Source organism: Prinia subflava, chromosome 2, assembly GCF_021018805.1.
Source record: "Prinia subflava isolate CZ2003 ecotype Zambia chromosome 2, Cam_Psub_1.2, whole genome shotgun sequence".
Classification (NCBI taxonomy): domain Eukaryota; kingdom Metazoa; phylum Chordata; class Aves; order Passeriformes; family Cisticolidae; genus Prinia; species Prinia subflava.
The window spans coordinates 12,467,832-12,488,029 of NC_086248.1; the positions used below are offsets into that span (position 1 = coordinate 12,467,832).

The 20,198-nt window shown below is 36.8% G+C and overlaps 1 protein-coding gene across 1 annotated transcript in view; it reads left to right on the forward strand.

The window, feature by feature from the left end:
• The window catches only part of NBAS (NBAS subunit of NRZ tethering complex), a 162,541-nt gene that overhangs the window by 111,322 nt on the left and 31,021 nt on the right, over positions 1–20,198 (forward strand). The window contains exons 45-48 of the mRNA XM_063424697.1: positions 4,354–4,572; positions 4,817–5,019; positions 11,728–11,817; positions 14,066–14,261. Coding sequence (XP_063280767.1) covers positions 4,354–4,572; positions 4,817–5,019; positions 11,728–11,817; positions 14,066–14,261 — 708 coding nt within the window. The remainder of the gene's footprint in view (positions 1–4,353; positions 4,573–4,816; positions 5,020–11,727; positions 11,818–14,065; positions 14,262–20,198) is intronic.

The following is a 20,198-nucleotide window of genomic DNA, read 5'->3' on the forward strand; positions in this document are numbered from 1 at the left end:
CTCTGATTTAAAAGATTTAAAAGAACGTTTCTTGCAACTTAGTGATTTTAGTTGAAAGGTTGACTTATTTTCTCTGAGTCAGTAATACTCTTTTGACCATTTTCTTTTCCTTTTTGCTTCCTCAAGCAGGAATAGAATGCCCACATTTTCACCACATAGCAGGTGTGGAATGGGAATACGTCACAACCGGATATTAACCTGCAGCATTTTATTGACTTTAAAGACACTAAATACTGTTTAAAATAACTATATTAAAAAAGCTCATTCTTAGAAAAAAAAAGCCCAGAATATTGTTCACTATCTTTTGTCTGGCTGATTGACTTAATGCTGCATAAAACACTAAGGAAAAAGACAGGGCATGACATTTGCCTGAAGGTGTACAAGAGATGTTCTTACATAGTGTGACTGCATTTAGATGTTACTTTTTAAATTACTTGGCTTCATTTTATCACTTTTTATCACTGTGCTCCAGTTCAGTTGGTTTGCCCTGCCTGACCTTGTTTTGTTCATGGATATTGACAGTATTTCTTTTTTCTAGTATCAGTACAAGGTACGTTCTTGTACCTTTCATTATACAGTTATTTTAATTACATCTGCTTCGAGAGTGTGTAATAGGAAACTTCACTTAATATCTTTCCTTTAACTGGTTCCTTACATACATTTAAACTTTTTCCAGATGAATTTTACAGGGTCTGATAGGAATGAAGTTAACTTTCATCATAATAGCCTCAATGGGGCTGTGCTTTGGATTTGTGACTGAAAGAGTGTTGATACCACACTCAGATTTTGGCTGGCTGAGCACTGCTTGTATGGTGTCAAGGCTTAATTTTTATCTCAACACCTCAGCCCTGAGTAGGCTGCAGTAGGCAAAAAGTGGTTAAAGGACACAACCAGGACGGCTGGCCAAAGGTGTGTTCTGTGCCATCTAATGTCATGGTCAGTGGTAGCAAACAAAGAGTTGGGTAAGAATAGAGGGATGGAACACCTCTCCTATGAGGAAAGACTGAAAGAATTGGCATTGTTCAGCCTGGAAAAGAGAAGGCTTTGAGGTAACTTAATTGTGGCCTTGCAGTACCTGAAGAGAACCCACAAGAAAGATGGAGACAGACAAGAGCATGTACTGACAGGACAAGGGGGAATGGCTTCAAACTGGAGAGTAGGTTTAGATTAGACATTAGGAAGAATGGTTGCCCATAAAAGCTGTGGATGCCCCATCCCTGGAAGTATTCCAAGGTTGGGTGAGGCTTTGAGCAATCTGGTCTAGTTGGAGGGTGTTCCTGTCCAAGGCAAGGGCGTTGGAACTAGGTGATCTCTAAGGTCTCTTCCAACCCAAATGACTCTAAGAGTCTATGATTTGGCAGCAGATACAGGAACTGGACCCAGCTGTTCCATCTGAAGATCAAAACCCATTTTTCATTATGCGGGTGAGTGAAACCTGGCATAAGTTGCACAGAAGGATTGTTGAGTCCTCCTACATTGGAGATATTCCAGACCCACCTGAATGTGGTCTTTGGCCACTGGCTCTCATCTGTGTTTAAGCAGATGCCCTTTGGAGCCCCCTTCCAGCCATTCTGTGTTTCAGTGTTGCTGGGATCCCAGGTTTCTGTGCCATTAAAAGGAGTGGAGATGTTTCTATAACATCACACTGGCAATAAGAGTACCAGGGTCAACATCTTCACATACAAGTAAATGCTACTCGTACTATACTTTAATAAGAAGCACTTACATACTCTGAGGAGAATAGGCTTATGAGATGAGTTTTTACCCTGAGGAGTAAAATCTGTTGAGGTGAAATTGTATGTGATGTTCTTTGGTTTGAAAAGAGATTCTTACAATTTTTTATTACACATTATAGCCTATAGATTTAAAAATCTTCTTAAACTGTAAAAGCTTTTCAAATATAAAACTTCACATGCAAACAAAGCTCGAACTAGCCCCTAAGCTACATTTTTATCACTGGCTCTGATACCAAATCTCATTACTGAAGCTGAGTAGAATATGGAGGAGAGCTATTCACGGTTTAGAATAAAATAACCGGAGAAATTATATGTTCATGGTGCTGCATTTTGGCACTATGCAAATGTGAATGCAAAATTAAAAGAGGCTTGGGAAAAACCTGTATTTTCTTTCTTTGTTCTTTTTTTTATCTGAATGCATTATTCTGCATGTGCTTATGGCAACATGACTTCTAAACTGGCAGTATATTGACACTGTTCCCTAGGATATAAGTTAGATAGAATACTTAACTGTTTGCCTTTTGCATCTCTCTTAATTGCATTTTGAACATTAAAATGTACACTAGAAGAGGAAAAATTAAAATATTTAGCTGTTTTCTTCTTTTATCATGTGTACAAAATGGATAAATGTATAAATCTACCTGTGATTGTTTGATTTTAATGTGATGTGGAGACCATGAATTTTTCCTTGCTTAGAGTAAAACCTTATATTGAAGCCTTGTTCGCAGTAGCCAGCTTTGAGTAGGAATGAAACTCTGTTGCATTTGAAACTGTATGGTAAAATACCCTTTGTATTATTGTGTTAAAACTGGCAAACATTTTTAGCACTAACAATAATGTCTGCTCGTATTGCTTTCATCCTTAAAAATATCCTTTAAAATAGACAATTAGTGGGTTCACATTAACAGCACAAAAAGCCAGGAGTAAATTCTAGATCTTTCACTTGTAACTTTTTATCTAGGGGCAGGGGGGCAGTATGTAAACTGTAAAACTTTCCATTAAATAATCCTTATCAAACTTTTTATGGCTTTACAGGTAGCTAGTTTAATTCATGATGTAAACATCTCTTGGACTTTGTATGAATAATGCTGTAGCAGTTTATTTGCCCTCTTTTATGATAATTCATCTTATTTCCTATTCACTGTGATGTACAAGTTCTAGCATTTTTTTCTGTTTCTTGTGTATTTCAGCTTGAAAGTTAAAATTGTTTATGTCTTTGTTCAGTATTCTAGTAACTAAAACACCTGACTAATGCGCTTTGGGTTTAGGGTTCAGGCAGAGGACACTCTCACCCATTAGAAAGTATATTGCAAGCATTGTTATAAGTGCACTTGAAGTTACAAATGAACAAATCATACATTAATGTCTAAAATCGTACTTCAGACTCTGTTTTGTGTTGCGGCGGGTGGAGGTGGGGGAGTGCTGCAGCCTCCAAGCAGCGTCCCTGGCTGGGGAGTCCCCTGGGGGCACAGGCACTCATATGTGATCACACACACCATCAGCTGTAATCTGCTCAGCAGCAAAGAAAAGGAAGGGTCTTTGTTTGGAATCCATGGAGAGACTGTAACCCAACTGCACGTGACGGGGTCCAGGGACAAAGACAGGGCACGTGTGAGGGACCAGGGTCTATATATGGGGTAGTAGGGGCAGAGTTGAGAACAGGGTCCAGTGGGTGAGGGAGAAAGTGGTGCAGGGTGGGGTAAGAGGTGAGGAGAGCCAGTGGGGAAACAGGGGTGAAACAGGGGCAGAGGATTGCACCAAACGAGGACCAATGGGGCCTCGAGGAAAGGAGAACTTTCTAGGGAGGGGATGTATAAGGGAGAAAAGGGCTGGAGAGGCCAATGGGCCAACAGGGACACTAGAACTGGGATACATTTGCATAATAGCGAAAGAACTTTGGGAGGAGACTCCTTTTCCTCACCCTGACCCAAAGGGACTTGTCTGATCTAGGGAAGGTCCCTCCAAGGTAGCATCCTGTATTCTGGTTCAGGAGGTGCACTGGCCTCCACAGTTTTGGACTTCCAGCTGAAGCTGTGTCTTTCCTGAAATAGGAAGGTCAGACTTTGTTCCAGTTTAATGCCTAGATACAACCAGTTGTATAGGTCTTTAAAATTACTGGGTAATTACTATTTTGTAAAACTTAGGCTTTGAATAGATTGATTTAAAATTTCTCCATCCTTCTGGGATTTTTGCTTGTGGTTATGGTCTTAGAGATATATTTTAAGCAGTGGTTTAAACCTGACAAAACTAACCTTAAGTGAGTTATCAGTCAGTCTTGTAAAGCGATTCTCAAATATCTCTCAATGAAGAATTAAAAATCAAAGATTATATGGTGTCAGTCTACAAAAATAATAAATATTATTAGGAAAAGAACTTCATATGGTTTAAAATGAACATGAGTCAGGAAAAGGACGAGTAAAAAGAAGGACAGCAGATGAAAGTAATGAAATACTGATCATTTTAATAAATGAGAAGTTAGAAACAAACTTGTTTCCCATTAAATACTTCATTTAGTTTTATGCTGTGTTGTGGAGCCACCTGACCTCTTGGCACTGCTGTAATACAAATAGTAATGTGCAGGTAATGAATGAATAAATAATTGAGAAATCTTTTTCAGCTGCCAGTTGAAGCCAGGATAGAAGTGACTAAGAAGGCTATTAACGCAGTCAAACATCTTTCTGAGAAATCAAGAAAAAAAATTTCAGATAATGACATGAAAGGTGCTGAAAACCCATCTGCTGCTTATGAAGAAACTCTGAATCATTTGCAACAATCTCTTGCTCATCTGGAAACACTCACTCACAGTTTTATCGCTTATTTGAAAAGCAGCGAACAGGTAATGATTACTGATCTAGTGCTTGCTTTGAGTGTTACCATGACTAGCAGTGATAGACATCAATCTTCTGTCATATTTTATTAATGTTTTCTACCATTGCTTTTGTTGACCTGGGTTTTGAAAATTCAATTCCATCAATCTTTTCTTTTTCTCAGTATATGTTAATTCCTAGCAGAAAGGAAGACTGATACAGCCCTGTAAATAAGGAGTACACTGATTAGTGTTCTAAAAACTCTGTTCACAGGATACACTACAGAAGTACGGCTATTTATATGATCTGTCAAGGTCGGAGAAGGAAAAAATCCATGAGCAAGCAGTAGCCATGTGTATAGATGGTCAGCCCCTGCACATGGTGCAGCAGTTGTTACAAGTGGCTGTTGGAGATCTAGGCCTTTCTCCCCAAGATATTGTCCAATGTGCTATTAGAAAAATTGTAGGTATATTAAGGTAAGCACACTTCTTTAATTAAGCACAAAAATCTTTCTTTTGGATTTTTGGAAGGGTTTTTTTGGCTGGTTGAGTTGGTGTGTTGGTTTGTTGTGGTTTTGGTTGGGTAGTTTGTTTTGTTTATTTGCAGTGAGTATTTTTTGCCTCTAATGTCTGGATTTTGCAGTAACAGGAGAGTTCTTTGATGTTTCTGTTTACCTATAATTTCATATTTATATTTTTATGAGTAGGGGAAGCCTGAGCAATTTGAACAAAGTGAGACAGAGCTTATCCTGTTCACTGGTGCTTTTTTGGTTAAAAGCCTTGGCTTTACATCTTTATGTTTATGTGCCTTTATGAATTTTTGTAGCATTTACAACAGCACATAATTCTTCCTTCTTAAACAGAAGACATGCTTATTGGAAATGGTAATTGAGGCAGGCATTTGGGCAGCAGAGGCCTAGTTACAGCTTCTGCCACAACGTGTCCTACCAGTAGTTGTACAATTTCCATCTTCGGAAAAAATTGTTGAGCCATTTCTGGGAGCTGGGGGTTATTTGTGCTGGTTGGTTTGGTTCATTAGAAATATTTTATTCCCCCTCATTTTTAAGGGAGTGCAGGGAAGCAGGGGAGAATAATTTTGTATCATCCATTATAAGTTGAACAGATACTTCTCATTTAACTGTTCATACAGAATTCTCTTCTGAAGGATTTGTTTCAAAGAGATACATGCAACAAGTATGAAAGAGTGTTCTGCTGTTAGATGTCTGGTAAACACTGTTTAGCACTTCTAAGACCAGTTTAGAGACATAAAACTTTGAGAATTTAATATGTTGTTCTGCATGCAGAAAAATTATATGGACAGGATGATCTGAATGCACACACCAGGAATTGGAAAACAAGTCTAGCGTGGAAAATTTTCTATGGCTCTGCTTTTTTTTCAGCATGTATGTATATATTACAGCAGATTGAAGTGCCACAGATGAAAAGAAGGCAGCCTGTCAAACTGTTTGCAGTCCTCTTTGGCAGAAAATTGATTTCTCCTGTCACTCAGTTTAAGAGTGTTCACAGCATACTCAATGATGATAGAGGTTTTGCACAGCAACATAAGTAATACAGTCTTTATTGTCTGGGTTTGTCCATTTGAAGAAGAACAATTTAGCTTTTGATAATAACTGTCCTGCTGTTCCTGACTAGCAATGTGATGTAACTGGATACAAAGCTCACAAAGTCCAGTTATTTGGACTATAATGAGTCTCATTAACATGCAGAGGATGAGAAACCTATCAAAATTCTCCTTTCTACTCTGCTTCTTATCAACACTTTACTGTGAACTGAATTATTTGTTCTTTATATGCATTGCAATGCTGGAATGGCTGCAACTTGATTTAAAGTTCTGGGACAGTGACCATCTCCAGTAACTCCTCACTCCAGTGACTTTCCTCCCTGGAAAGAGGGAATGACTGTCTCATAGAGAAAACTGTAGTGTCAGATGAGTTGGAAGTTTCAATTAAAATGGTTTGCGGTGTGATGTGACCTAATGTGATCAGTAGAAATATTCCATTCCCACTCCTGCTTTTTTGGGAGAAAAAAAAAAAAAAGATTATTTCATGTCATTCTGAACTATGGAAAGTTTGTCTACTATAATAAAAAAGAGCATGAAGTGAAAACCTAGCATAAAAAAAATAGAAAACACTTGAGATAATATCCTCCCTAGGATTAAATTCAGCAAGGGTTAATATTATAACATACTAAATATAATCTAAATATAGGAAGGAATTAAAAGAAAGGTTACTGCTTGGCATCTTTTAAGCCTGCTGGTATTCATAGTGTTGCTGTGAATAAAATTGGGTTCATCCTGTGCTCAGATGTTCTCTTTCAAGATACAACACAAATTACAACATTTTGTTCAATACTTGCATTTCTGCATTTCTTGCATACAATTAAAGTAGTCTTGCCAGTGTAGCTGGAAAAGCAGCACTGTACTCAATAAATGCAACATTTCAAGAGAAAACCTCTTTTAGGTGTATTTACTGGAGCTTTATTATGTTACACAGTGTGGTTATTTTATACAGTAGTTTTGAAAGAGATTGTGTTGGAACATTCTTTGGCAATTGACCTTCAGAGTAGCAGTTGTTAGGCTGTTACACTGAACATGGATTTTCTATAGCTGTGGTGACAAGGAATGTAACTGAGGTATTGAAAACACAAGAGAAAGAGGTCTGTATGGAAGTGAAAAATTATGGTAGTGTCAGTGATTTGCCTGAAAATTAAGCAACAGTCCACCACTTCTGTGACTGAAAATACACATCCTTTCTTCCAGCTGCATTAACTACAACTACCCTTCAAACACAGTAAAATATCATTTGTTATTAGCATATACAGTCATTCTTGCAGAAGAACCTTCTTCAGAAAGTAATGTCTTCACAAAAGCTTAAGTTACTTTTTGGCTTCATTTTACAGCAATGTATGATATGACAGGCTCAACTTTGATACCTTCTCAGGAACAGATTTTTTTGTTAAATATAACATAGTTATTTGCCTAATTCAGGCTTTTGTAAACTGTAAATCATTAAATTGCAACTCTAAGAGCAGTGTTGTCCTCCAGTTCTTTTAACTACTTTTGTCTTCCTTAACTCTCTAGTTCTGGCACACAAAATTCAAAACAGAAAGTCTTTTACTGGTATGTGTAAAAGCTCTCTAGCAGAGCATGTTTTCATATTTAATGTGACTTAGGTATTGTGCACTTCCTTGTTTGCCTGTAGAAACAGCTACTATAAATAAAACTCAAATGCCTCATCAGTAGAAACCATGAACTTGTGGAAAAAAACCCAAAATATTTTAGGAACTATGGTCACCTGATTAGTCTTACCTAAGGCTCAATTTAATTCCTTGCCTAAGATCACACACATGATGGACAGGAAATGTTGCATGATCCACGACTGCAGGCATGGCCATGGTTGGTCAGTCTGGAAAGACAGTTTGTCTTTTGAACATTTAATGGTCTCCATAAAGATAGAATTCTTTGTTTAATGCCCAGTGTTTTCTGAAGAAAGTAAATCCAGCTTTGCTAGAAAGAGTAGCTACATTAACAGGGGAAAAAAATCAGATTTTTTATTACTTCATCTCATTTGAGCAAAATTACAGAGTAATTTTGTAACTTTTATGTAATGATTTTGTGGTATTTTAGATGGAAATGATGGTTTGCCATTAAGACATTTTTCCCCAGCTTTGAATGATCACACCATCAGGATGTTACTTCCTTATTTTCCGTATATTTAAGTATGACAAAGCACAATCAGAAGGAGGAAAATAAAGCTAGAGTATTTTCAATTAATACAGTAATAAGGTAAAAAAAATTAGACGCAGTTAATTTACAAGTGTTCTTTGTACTTTATTCTGTTTGAGGAATGTGGTGAAATATGCATCACTTTTTCTGACACTGAACTGAAATCAAAATAAGCTTTTATCAGTGTAATTACACCAAGCTCATACCTAGGAGTTTTGAGGTGAACACTGAGTCATGTTCTGTTGTTTAAAACATGCATAAAATAGCATATAATCTGCGTGGAAGACTAATCCTTCATTAATTATATTTGTTTCTGTTAGTAGCTGCTTATTTTTAATCATTAGTTATTAAGAAAAGAACAAGGCAGCAATCTGTGGGAACTTGACAAGATTATTTCTCTCATGAACTGTCATCTCTTTAGTTCCTCTAACCATTAGGCAGAAAAGGCAGTATTAAGCTTAAAAATTGCTACCTTTCAGTCTTTCTAGATTTTTTTAGTATTTCCTTATTCTAGATAACTGTAGCTTACTGCTTAATTAACCTTTTTTCTCCTTTCCTTGTGCTTAGTAAAAGACATCTCTCTGTGTCTGACAAACTTGAAGTTTCCTGTGAATGTTCATACATCTGTTGTTCTTGAAAATCACCTTCACAGATTGTCAGAAACAGTGTTCTTTGTTTTCAGAAACGCCCATTAGCTTTTGCAGATGCATTTCTTTTGACCTATTTTGATTTGGGTTGGGTTTGTTTGGGGTTTTTTTGTTTTGTTATAGGGTTTTTTTGCGGAGCTCAGGGCCTACTTGTGACTGGAACTAGCAACTTTAATTTCTGATGAGAGAGATTACGTTTTTTGAAGAGCAAGGGCTAGGACTGTCCAGAACTGATGTCTAAACTGAGGATACCCAAAATATAAGGTTTGCTGGTTGGTCTCCTCTGTATGTTAGTTGTTAATGTACACTAAACATAACTAAATGCAAGGAGAGCAGTAAGAACTCACTTTCCGTACACTGTTAAATCCTATGCTAGTTTGTGTTGGAAGGAACCTTTAAAGGTTATCTTGTACAACACCCCCTGCAATGAGCAGGGACATCTTCTCCTAGATCAGGTCACTCAGCCCATCCTATCTGGCCTTGAATGTTTCCAGCAAAGGGCCATCCACCACCTCTGAATAACCTGTGCCAGTGTCTCACCAGCCTCCCTGTAAAAAATCACTTCCTCTCATGGAGTCTGAATTGACTCTCTCGTCTGTCACCATTTTTCTTATAATCCCACTTTAAGTATTGAAGGGCTGCAAATGTCCTGTTTGTTTCTGTTTCAATATTCATTTTCCTCTTAGTGTGCAAGTTTTATAAGTATTTCAGTTTCCTTTTGATATATGCCATGTTAATGCTCTTCGTAAATGTATTTTTATTACAAACTTAATTGAAAAAAAGGGCACAAAAAAATGGAAAATTTAGATCCGGCCTGTAACAAATCATTAACAAAGTGGCTTCTAAAAAGAGCATTGATGAAGTACCTTATATCTGCCTTCATTTTAAGGACATAAATTTTTTTTTTTCAGCTTTTTATGTTTTTAAAGGAAATTGAAACCATCTCCTAATGTATGTAGCCAGTTGCATAAAATCATTATTTGAATACTGGTCTGTTTTTTACCATTTCTACACTTCTGCCCTAGAGGTGTTTAATTTTTTTCTTTTTCCTGAAGAGAAGGTTCAGTTCTTTAATGACTCCTTTATGTGAAAACACACTTTTTTTTTTTCCTTCTGAGAATGAAATTTTTTTTTGTGCGTTTTGGTAAAAATAGATTTTATCTTTTGGAGACATATCATGTTTCTGAGAGTTTAAAGCCCTGAATATTTATATATGTTCTGTACTATAAATTATAATTTGATTGTTTCCAAATATTCCAAAGACGTTTAGAAAAATGTCTAGATTCAAGCTTCACTCTTAAAAAAAGTTATTTAGCTGCCATGTGGTAATACTGGTACTAAGAGCAGCATTTCTATCAGTCGTATGTATAGTATCTTTTGAGGAAAAAAACAGTGTCAACAACCTTCTACTCCTATTTCAAACTTTAGGAGTGCAATATAATAATATTAGATAAGTATGCTAAATTTTCCTCATGTGACAAATCATCTTGTATCTGTTCTGTAGAGTCATATTGATTTTTAATCCTATGTTGCTCACTGGAATGCTGGCCACTTACTAAGATAAAAATAGGAAAGATGAAAATTCTGAATGCAGGAAGACGTAAAAGGTTATAAAGATTTAGGTCTCTATGCTATATGATATAATCATTGTCTAGGAAATATATTTATCTTCGTGATGTAATAAATGACAAAACTGTAAATATTCTCTAACTCTTGACAAAAAATATTTTGGAATATCATGGTTATTTTTGCAGATTACTATCAGCTGTGTAGTATTTTGGCTTAAGACAGAACAGTCAAAGTTGTTTAGGCATGAGTTTGTTATTGGTAAGAACAGATTTAGGAAGAGGCTGACATTTTTAATAGCAGAAGAGCTTTGATATGAAGATGACCTATAGGGAAAATACACTTTTTCTCTGGGTTTTTTGAATCATCTGCAGTCAGACAAATTGGTAACTATTTGCCTTTTTTTCTCTTTCATTAGTGCAGCTTTGACAAACTCAGGCAAAGCTGTCTGTCCAATTCATCCAGGCCCCATTGCCACCACAGTGGTTTTCCTGGGGAGAAACTCTGTGTTTTGTTGGGAGTACCAGGGCAAAATCTCTTCCTCTCTCAGCACTGAGTCTGTTTAGTGGAACCTTAGCTGAAAATGTCACTTTCATAGTGATAGAGCAAAGCTTGCTGTCCTACCAGAGTGGCTTTGGGTTGTTTGTTTCTTTCTTTCTTTCTTGAATTTTTACAACCTTTTAACCTCCAGAAGAAAACTGTATTTTAACTGAAGTGTCTGATGGGAGTGATGGACATTTCTCTAATCCACACGTGCACTGAGGCTGCTGTTCCATGGTGGCTTGACCCCAGAGAAATCAGCAGATGGGATACTACTGACTCAGGCTACAGCTGAGCTATTTTAAGCCAACAGATACTGCAAGACGATTTGGACAGAAAAGATGGTGACATTTATGTATAACTTTAGGTTTGTTTAGTTCATATTGTTCTTTAAGGTAGTGAGATTACAAGTGCATATTCTGCTGACCTAATTAATCTGTGTTAGAAGCACTAAACTTTAACTGTGCTTTTCCTTTCAAGTTTCATATAAGAGTTTTAGTATGTTTTTCCCACTCTTTCTTGTTGCTTTTTTGCATTACTCTGACATAAAAATAAAGGTACTAGTTAAGAAGCGAAAATGGAAAATTCTTACAATTATTGAACAATTCATATAAATCCTACAGGTGCATAAAATGAGATACAATATTAAGGACCATTTTAATGGTTAACTTTGTCTTCCCTTAATAGTGGGAATGGTGACTTATCTACAACAGAGGAAGATCCACTTGGAATCCTTGAAGGTATAATTTCTGCAGTGCATGCAAGCGTTGAAAAAGGGTAAGAGCTTCCTGTATGGATTCTTTGGGTAAGACTATGAAAGATGTTTCTCATGAAAGCTTTGAAGGTACAATACTCAATATGGATGATTTTTCTTCATGGACATATATATAATGGATTTGCACATGGCTTTCTAAGACTTTATGGAACGAGCGATCATTTTTCATCTTCAAAATCTGAACCCTGAAAGAAGTCTTTACTTGATCATTTGGAAGAAAGCACCGAACCTAAAATTTAGATATCTGTGTATTATAGTGAAATGAGAAAATGGTTTTTCAGCTGTGACTGCTGCAGACTGTATATCTACCAGGAGCATGTCACTGCTTTTGTTTCAATTTAGTTGATAAATTGCAAATAATAATGATTCACTTGCAGATATCTGAATTTAGATATCTAAGTTTGTCCATATTTGTAAGGCATAGTGCAGAAACAATTTCCCAAAGGCTACATGATGCTTCATCATGTTTTTTCTCCTATTTTGGGAATGTCCGTACTTCCAATCACATGTATGTCTCACTGACATATTCCATTTCACTCCCTATAAAGACAAAGAAGGAACAAAAAAAAAAATCAGCTTCTTTTCCTCCCAGATGTACAAACAAAAATTTCACGTATAATAATGATAATAAAATCCCATACTTTCTGGTAGCTACACAAAAACAGTTACACTATTTTTGAGGCTTCTCCAATGAAAATAAATTAGTTGAATGTTGGATACTGAAATAGACTGAATTGATGTAAAAATTTGCAGTAAATATAATTTGCAGTATTCTAAGGTATAATGGACGTCTGAGATGCACTTTCTGGAGTCTTTTATTTGTATATTTCATGAACATTTAACTGATGAAACAATAAGCTGGAGTGAAAGTAATGGTGTTTACAAGGGATTGTTTATATTCCTTCAAATACTTATTTATTACCTTAAAAGTCAGCTACTCAGTTTACAAAACAGAAATATTTTCCTCAGGAAAACATATATAAGCATCAAGTGCAAGCTGTACAAGCTCTTGAAATATTCCAGCAAGTCCCTTTAATTCCTAGACTTCCAATTTACAGTTTGAATGCCACCTGTTCAGCAAAGGTATGTCTAATTCAGCTGGAGTTCTGAGCTAATAGCATCATTCAGACAATATAAAGCTTAAGTAAAATCGAAATCCTTGTAATATGAAAACTTCAGATGTCAATCTTTATTATTTCAAAACTGCAAGACAGGTTAACTTGGTATTTTCTGTCTCATATTACTTTCCCATCTGTCTTGTTAAGACAAATAAGGGAACATTAGTTACAAATCACACTCCACCAGGAGCCACTTCCTTGCCTTCTTTTTTTAAAGAAAAATGTTGCTTGAGTGTAAAATACTACTGTAAGTTAAAGCAGCATTTACTGATTTGGTACCTGTTAGTTTATAGCCTCCAAGGGACACCACAGATTATTCTGTCTCCAGCTGTGAACTGGTTGGTCAGTTCCTGCTCATCTGTGAACTGTAAATGCTTCCACACAGTTAGAATATATTCGATATAATTCAGTTTCTGAATCAAGTTATATACTTAAGAGTATTTATAATTAACAAAGTCTGACCCCAAAGTTTGGGGCTTTTGGCATCTCTCTTTTTTGTCTTTCTAAGGAATTTGGGCATTTTGCAATCTTTATCATGCTAAGAACTTAGAATGATCAAGCTAGCTAGAGATGGTACAGAAAAAAAGACAGGGCTAGCGCTGCAACTGGGAGAAAATACTTTGTGTGTGTGGAATGGAAAAGAAAGGGCTTGTAAAGGAAGAAAAAGAGTGCAAGGTGACAGTATGAATAAGCATTCAGAGATAAAAATGTCATACTAAAAATGCAAGCATTCAAGCTGGTTTTCCATAAAGTCAGGTGGTGGGGTAGTTCAGGCATCAGTCAGGTCCAGACACCTCGAATAGACTTGGATTTCCAGATTCTGAAACCCAGCACCATTGTATGGTGCCCAGGGTATTTTGTAGGAGAATATTTAAGTGTGCAGATGGATTCCTATGGTATTGCATGGTTGTTTGAAGGCTGGAAAAAGTTCTTACAGCACACTACAGGAGCTTTGGGCTCCTGATATACAGGGGCTGGTTTCCCTGCAGCCTCAGAGAGGTGCAATCTGCCATTTCCTGGTGTTAGGTATTTCTTACAGATTGAATGTGCTTGTTAAGTTTTAAAAATCCATGTAGTATTTTCGTTAGGATTATTACCTGACACTGTTTAACACAGTATTGTTTAATTACAGGGAGAAAATAGTTTCTTCAGATGACCTTCTGGAGTGGTTGAGACCTTTCTGTGGTGATGACTCCCTAGCAGTGAAGCCTCGCATCAGAGTATTGCAAATTCTAGAGCAAGCCTTCCATCTCAGTGATGAGGATAGCAAGCTACTTGTGTACTTCAGGACACAAGCTGTTCTCAGAGCTTGCTGGCCCGAAACAAAGGTATTAATATTGATTGCTGCAAGTTACAGCATTAGACTGTTTTTATGTGAGGATTACATTATGAAACGCTGGTCTGCAGTATGTGGTTGTGATGCAGCCTGTTGTCTGGAAACAAATCCTACTTTCCTTTTTAAATCAAGTTTCTGATACATTCTGGTGCTTTGAAAAACAAAGTTACATAAAGGTAAGGGACTTCTCTGATTTTTATTTAGGATCAGGAGTACGTAATACTGAACTTGATTGAAGGCTAGTAATTTTCCTCCATGTCAAAAATTGACTTTGTTTTTGTACCTTCTTTCCTTTCTGACCTTTTTTCCATCAATTTTACCTTCCCTCTTTATCTTCCACGTGGTGTCATATTTTACTCAGAAGTGGAATGATAATTACTGGCCTCTTACTCTTTTTTTCTTGAGCCTTTAAATATTATTGCATAAATGTGTAGCAGTTTTGAAATTATGTGAATAACTCTTGCTGCATGTAGAACTGTTCCGAAGCAAAGTTACTTTTTGTTCATTTTCTAAGTGCCTCCTCCCATGCCAAGACTTTACAGAACACAAATAGAATATTTCTAATAGTTCCCAAAAAAAACCTATGAACAAACCTACTTTATATTCCTATAAAACAAAAGCAATATCTCAGTTTTAACTTGCTGTGCTAAATTCATCCAAGGGAACAATACTAATGAAAATCTTAAAAGGAAAAGAAAGTACTTTCTCTTGTATTTACATTAATACCAGCATTTAACTTCTCAACTACTATTCAGGTGTCTATGGTTGGATTCTTCATCTTTAGTTCAATCCTTTGTCAGTATTTGTGTTGCTTGTGACCTGCTTTCCAATTCAAAATCATTTCCAATTATAAGACATTCAACTAGACTATGTCTTAAGAAAAAAGTTGCAGGTAGATAATAGCTTTCAGCCTTGTTTGTAGAGGGCGGAAAAAGAACCTGTATTTGACAGAAACCTCATTAGACTCATTACACTTGTAATTTTACCTTAAATATTTATCAAACTTTTATATTCTCCCATAATCTTGTAAGTCAGAATGTATGTAACTTTGCAAAAAAGAAACACCCATCCATTTGGTTACAAAACCAAATTTTAGGACTTAATTGAATCCATTTCATAGGCTGCTGGCTCATGTGCAGCTCACTGCCCACCAGAACCCCCAGGGGCCCTGAGCAGAGCTGGGACAGCCACAGCTGTGCTGTCCCACCTGTGCTGTTCAGGTGCAGCACAGCTGTTAAAAGAAAATTTTGGGAAAATTTTGCTGGCTCAGTCTTCCAGCCTGTTTAGATCTCTCCATATAATCAGTTACTTTCTTTTTCCTGAAGGGATTTTTAGAATACTCCTAGTTTCAAGTAGGAAAACCTGGTTTTGTTTTTGTGAGGGAAGAAGATTTTAGTGACTGAGCAACAGTTCATCTGTTCATAACACAGAGTTGCTGATCACTTTGGTGCTTTACACTTTTGCTGATGAGTAAGCAAGCAGTACAAGAAGACATGTAATAAAGCTTGAATAATGCACTAGATAAGCTCAAACCTTTCAGAGATAACTGTATGAAAATATGTACAAAACACCGTAATACTAATTTCTCTGTGTATATATTTATTATTTAGCTAAGTGTAGAAATAGCTTTGGTGCTTAACAATAGTTGAAGCAGTGCTTAAATGTACATACATTAAAATTGTTGTTTATGCACCCTGATTTCTGCTACAGAGTGCAGTTATGAGTCCTATTGGAATATATTAGAAATTATTCTCATTTTCTTGTCAGTTCAAGCTCAGTGTGGTTGATAAGAATCCTTTCTTTTCTTCAAGTATTTTGTGCTAGGTAAACTAATGTGTTATTTAGACAGAAGAGTCATGTTGCTTTGTCCATTACATACCTGGCACTGAAATTTAGAATTCTTCACAAGTGTCCAAGAAAACAAATAAGTGGTCTTAGATGTTGACTATTTATTTTGGATTTCTTTCCTCTTTTAGTCAGCTGATGTCAAATACTGTCTCCAAACTGATACTACAAAAGCAAGTGATGGCGTTGTTTGAGTATTAACTTTGCATATTTTGTGAATTAACAAACAAGGAAAATATCATCATAAAATAGCAGACTGAAAACTATACATTTCCCAGTCTTTCAGGTATGTTAGTGGAACAAGAACACTGCAGAAGTCAGGGTTTCCATGGCTGCTGAAAAGCAAAGAGAGAGATTTCCATGTGAGCTTTGGCAGAACACGATGGTTAAGATGCAGTTTCCTTGTGCAAGTTCACACAAGTTCTTTAGGTGCAAAGATTTTTAAAAGCAACTGTGTTTTACAGGAGGGAGTATTGAAGGACAACTTAAAAGTTTAATCAGGTTCTGAGTAATCCTGGATGAAGAAGTAGACAGGAGGACTCTCATCTTTCAAACTATGTCAGTCTGCCTGCCTTGTCTGTAGACATCACTTTCTCTAGCATCACTACACCTTTATTAATTTGGACATCCTTTTTCATCCAGCAAAGTAATTTAAAAAACCAAAAACACAGTTAAAATAAGTGGGCAGGGAAAGGGCTGTGGATTGACTGCAGGTTTTAGATTTTACAGGAATGTGTTTAAAGGTTGTTGGTTTTCAGGGTTTTTAAATGAACTTTAAATTGCAAATAGGTCAAAAATGTATTAATTATCTTGCTTTCAGATTGTTGTATTATTACCTCCTTGTCATTTCTTACATGCTTTTAGGGGATCCTTCTTTTCCTATACCATTCCTTGGCACAAAAAGGGACAGCAGATATTATAAAGTATGAATGTGGATTTCTATTTAATAAAGATAATTTTAATGATATTGCAGTGTTCAATTACCAGAAAACGTGTGAAAGCCACCCTCAGTGTGTCTACTAATCCTCTTAGACAGACTTTGCATACATCAAGGAGAGACTTAATATTTAATTATGCTCTAGGTACTATAAGTAGTGGTCCCACAAATCAATGTGCTGGGAAACAGGCCAGCTCTTACAAAATTAAAAATGTATTTTATGGAAGCAGCTACCTATCAAACACTCAGAAACACAGTGATTTCCAGTTCTCTAATGATTAGTTAACAAAATTAAAAATTCAGGGATCCTCATTTTTCAAAGGCTTGAGAGTCTTTAATTCACATTCCAGTAGCATCCCACGCTGTGGAGGAGGAGGAACCATGCCTTGTTTTAATCCCCTTGATGAATTTTATCTGAGCTCTTCAGGTTCTGTAATTTTCTAGTTAACTGGTGCATGAAAAATATGGGTCAAAATACTGACATTTTATGTATATTAAAAATGTTGGAGGGGAAAAAAAAGACATTGTTTAGAATATTGGTATCAAAATTTATCTTTATTCATCTAAGATGGGAAATCCATTTCTTTTCGAATAATACATAAAATATAGTCTGTAATGACTCAGTAGTGTCTAACAAGCCTGAAGTGTTACAGGTTATGTATGTGTGTGTGTACTTAGCTGTTCAGCTCAGTGTCCAGGTACTGGTGTAGGTTACAGGAATGAGTTGCCCCAGGAAGTTACAGTGGCACCTGCAAAGCTTCTGTAAATAAACCAGGGCTTACTTTAAGATACGAAGTTATTCACTGTGAAGCTTGTACAAGACACACCCTTTCTTAAAAGGATTGTTTCATTATTATGCAAATGCAAAATGTAATTACTACTTGCATGCCACTTAAATGCAAATAGCTTTGTCATTTAGAGAAGGTAATCTCATTTAGCCTTCCCCCTTATATTGTTGTATTATGGTTATTTCATGATTTTGGGGTATAGAGAGCTGCTGAAGGCTAAATGTTTTTGAAAATTGGAAGGGATATCTATTAAGGATTTAAAATTGTGACTTTGGGCACTTCTCTTACTTGTTTTTTTTTTTCTAAAGTTTAGCTTTGAAAAATTGACAGATTAATTGGTATTGTGTGTGTGGGATGTGCAGAACACATTTTCCTTCCTGCCTATATGACAGTTGATGTATGGCATATGCAAACTTGTGTCTCAGCAACCTTAGTAATGTCTGTGTTGACTTTCTGAGAACTTGGAGTGACTGTCAAGACTCCACTGCTGCTTTGTTCCTCTTTTCCCTGTTAATGAAAAATGTGTATCTGTTTCCATATGTTTCTTCATCCTAGTTTGTTTAGAATGGTCTCAATGAGAATGTCAATGTCCAGTGATTCTTGGCTTTTTTCCATTTTCTCTTCTCATGTCAGAGATTTAAACATGAGAAGTCATTTTGCTGAAGCCATTTATCAGGTAACAATGACCTGTACTTAGCTTGATCTGGCAAAATACAAGTGAAGGAGCTGTATCTGTTTCATCCTCAGCCATCTTTTATTTGTGAAAAAAGCTTAATTAGAAGAAAGATTTATGTTCCTATCAACTCTGAGTAAATTTGTTATGATGTTGTTTATAATTCTAGAGACATTGTTTCTCTACTGGTAATGCATAAAAATTAAGCTTAAGAAATTTAATTTAAGTTTTAATTAATATTTTAAAACACTAATTTCCATTCCTTGAAGATGCAATTTATCCATATGAAAACATGTGATTTTGTTTGGGGAGGAACATAAATTGTAGCGTGTATAATTAATTAAATAGTTCTACATGCAAATGAAATATTTTCTATTAACTACACGAGTGTAGCAGGTAAGACAAAGTGGTGAGAAAAGCAGTGTAGTGTGAGTGCACACAAGTTTTGAATTGAGCCCTGGGCACTGCAGGGGTCTGTGACCAGTAGCAGTCGCTTTAGAGGAAGATAAGAATGCTCTGGAGTGAATTCATGGGGATCATTCACTTTCTCTAATAGGTCTTTTGTAATGAAGGTGTAAGTGCAATATGGTTGAAACTGTGTATTCGTAACAGTTTTGATCCCAGTTTCAGAAAAATTAAGAGCTTATTAGTGATACAATCAGACTTCTGTTACTAGGTTTCAAAGAAATCAGTGGATAAACTGTGATTCAGTCTTGGGTATTTCTTGCTAAATTTTCAGCATAAATTTTCACCATACATCATTGGGCACAAAACATCCTGAATCTTTGTGAGGCAGGGATACCATCCAGCGGGACCTGGACAAGCTCAGAAAGTGGGCCCATGGGAATCTCATGAGTTTTGACAAGACCAAGTGCTGGTGCTGTGCCTGGACTGGGGCAACCCCTGGTGTTAATCCAGGCTGGGGATGAACAGATCCAGAGCAGCCTGGCTGAGAAGTACCTGGGGGTGCTGTGGGTGAGAGGCTGGACAGGACCCAGCCTTGTGCCCTTCCAGCCCAGAGAGCCAAACGTGCCCTGGGCTGCATCAAAGGCAGTGTGGGCAGAGGTGAGGGAGGGGATTCTGCCCCTCTGCTCTGCCCTGCTGAGACCCCACCTGCAGGGCTGCATCAGCTCTGGGGTCCCAGCACAGGAGGGACATGGACCTGTTGGAGCCAGTTCAGAGGAGGGACATAAAGATGATTTGAGGGATTTAAGAGAGTTGGGATTGCTTAGCCTGTACAAGAGAAGGCTCTGGGATGGCCTAAATGTGGCCTTCCAGCACCTGAAAGGAGCAACCAAAATAGAGACAGACTTTTTACAAGAGCCCAAAATGACAATACAAGGGGGAATGGCTTCAAACTGGAAGAGAGTAGGTTTAAAGTAGGTGGCAGAAAAAAAAAATCTTTACTGTGAGGGTGGTAAGGCACTGGAACAGGTTGCCCATAGAGGTTGTGAATACCCCATCCCTGTGAGTGTTTCAAGGCCAGACTGGAAGGGACTTTGGGTAACCTGGTCTAGTAGAAGGTGTCCCTACCCCTGGAAGGGCTGTTGGAACTGGAGATCTCTAAGATCCATTCCAGCCCAAAGCATTTCTATGACTTAACCTTTTTATAGGTTATTTCGTAGGTATTTTTTTATATTCTGTGGTTTTTTTAGAATACTAAAATCCAGAAAATCAAATTCTCTA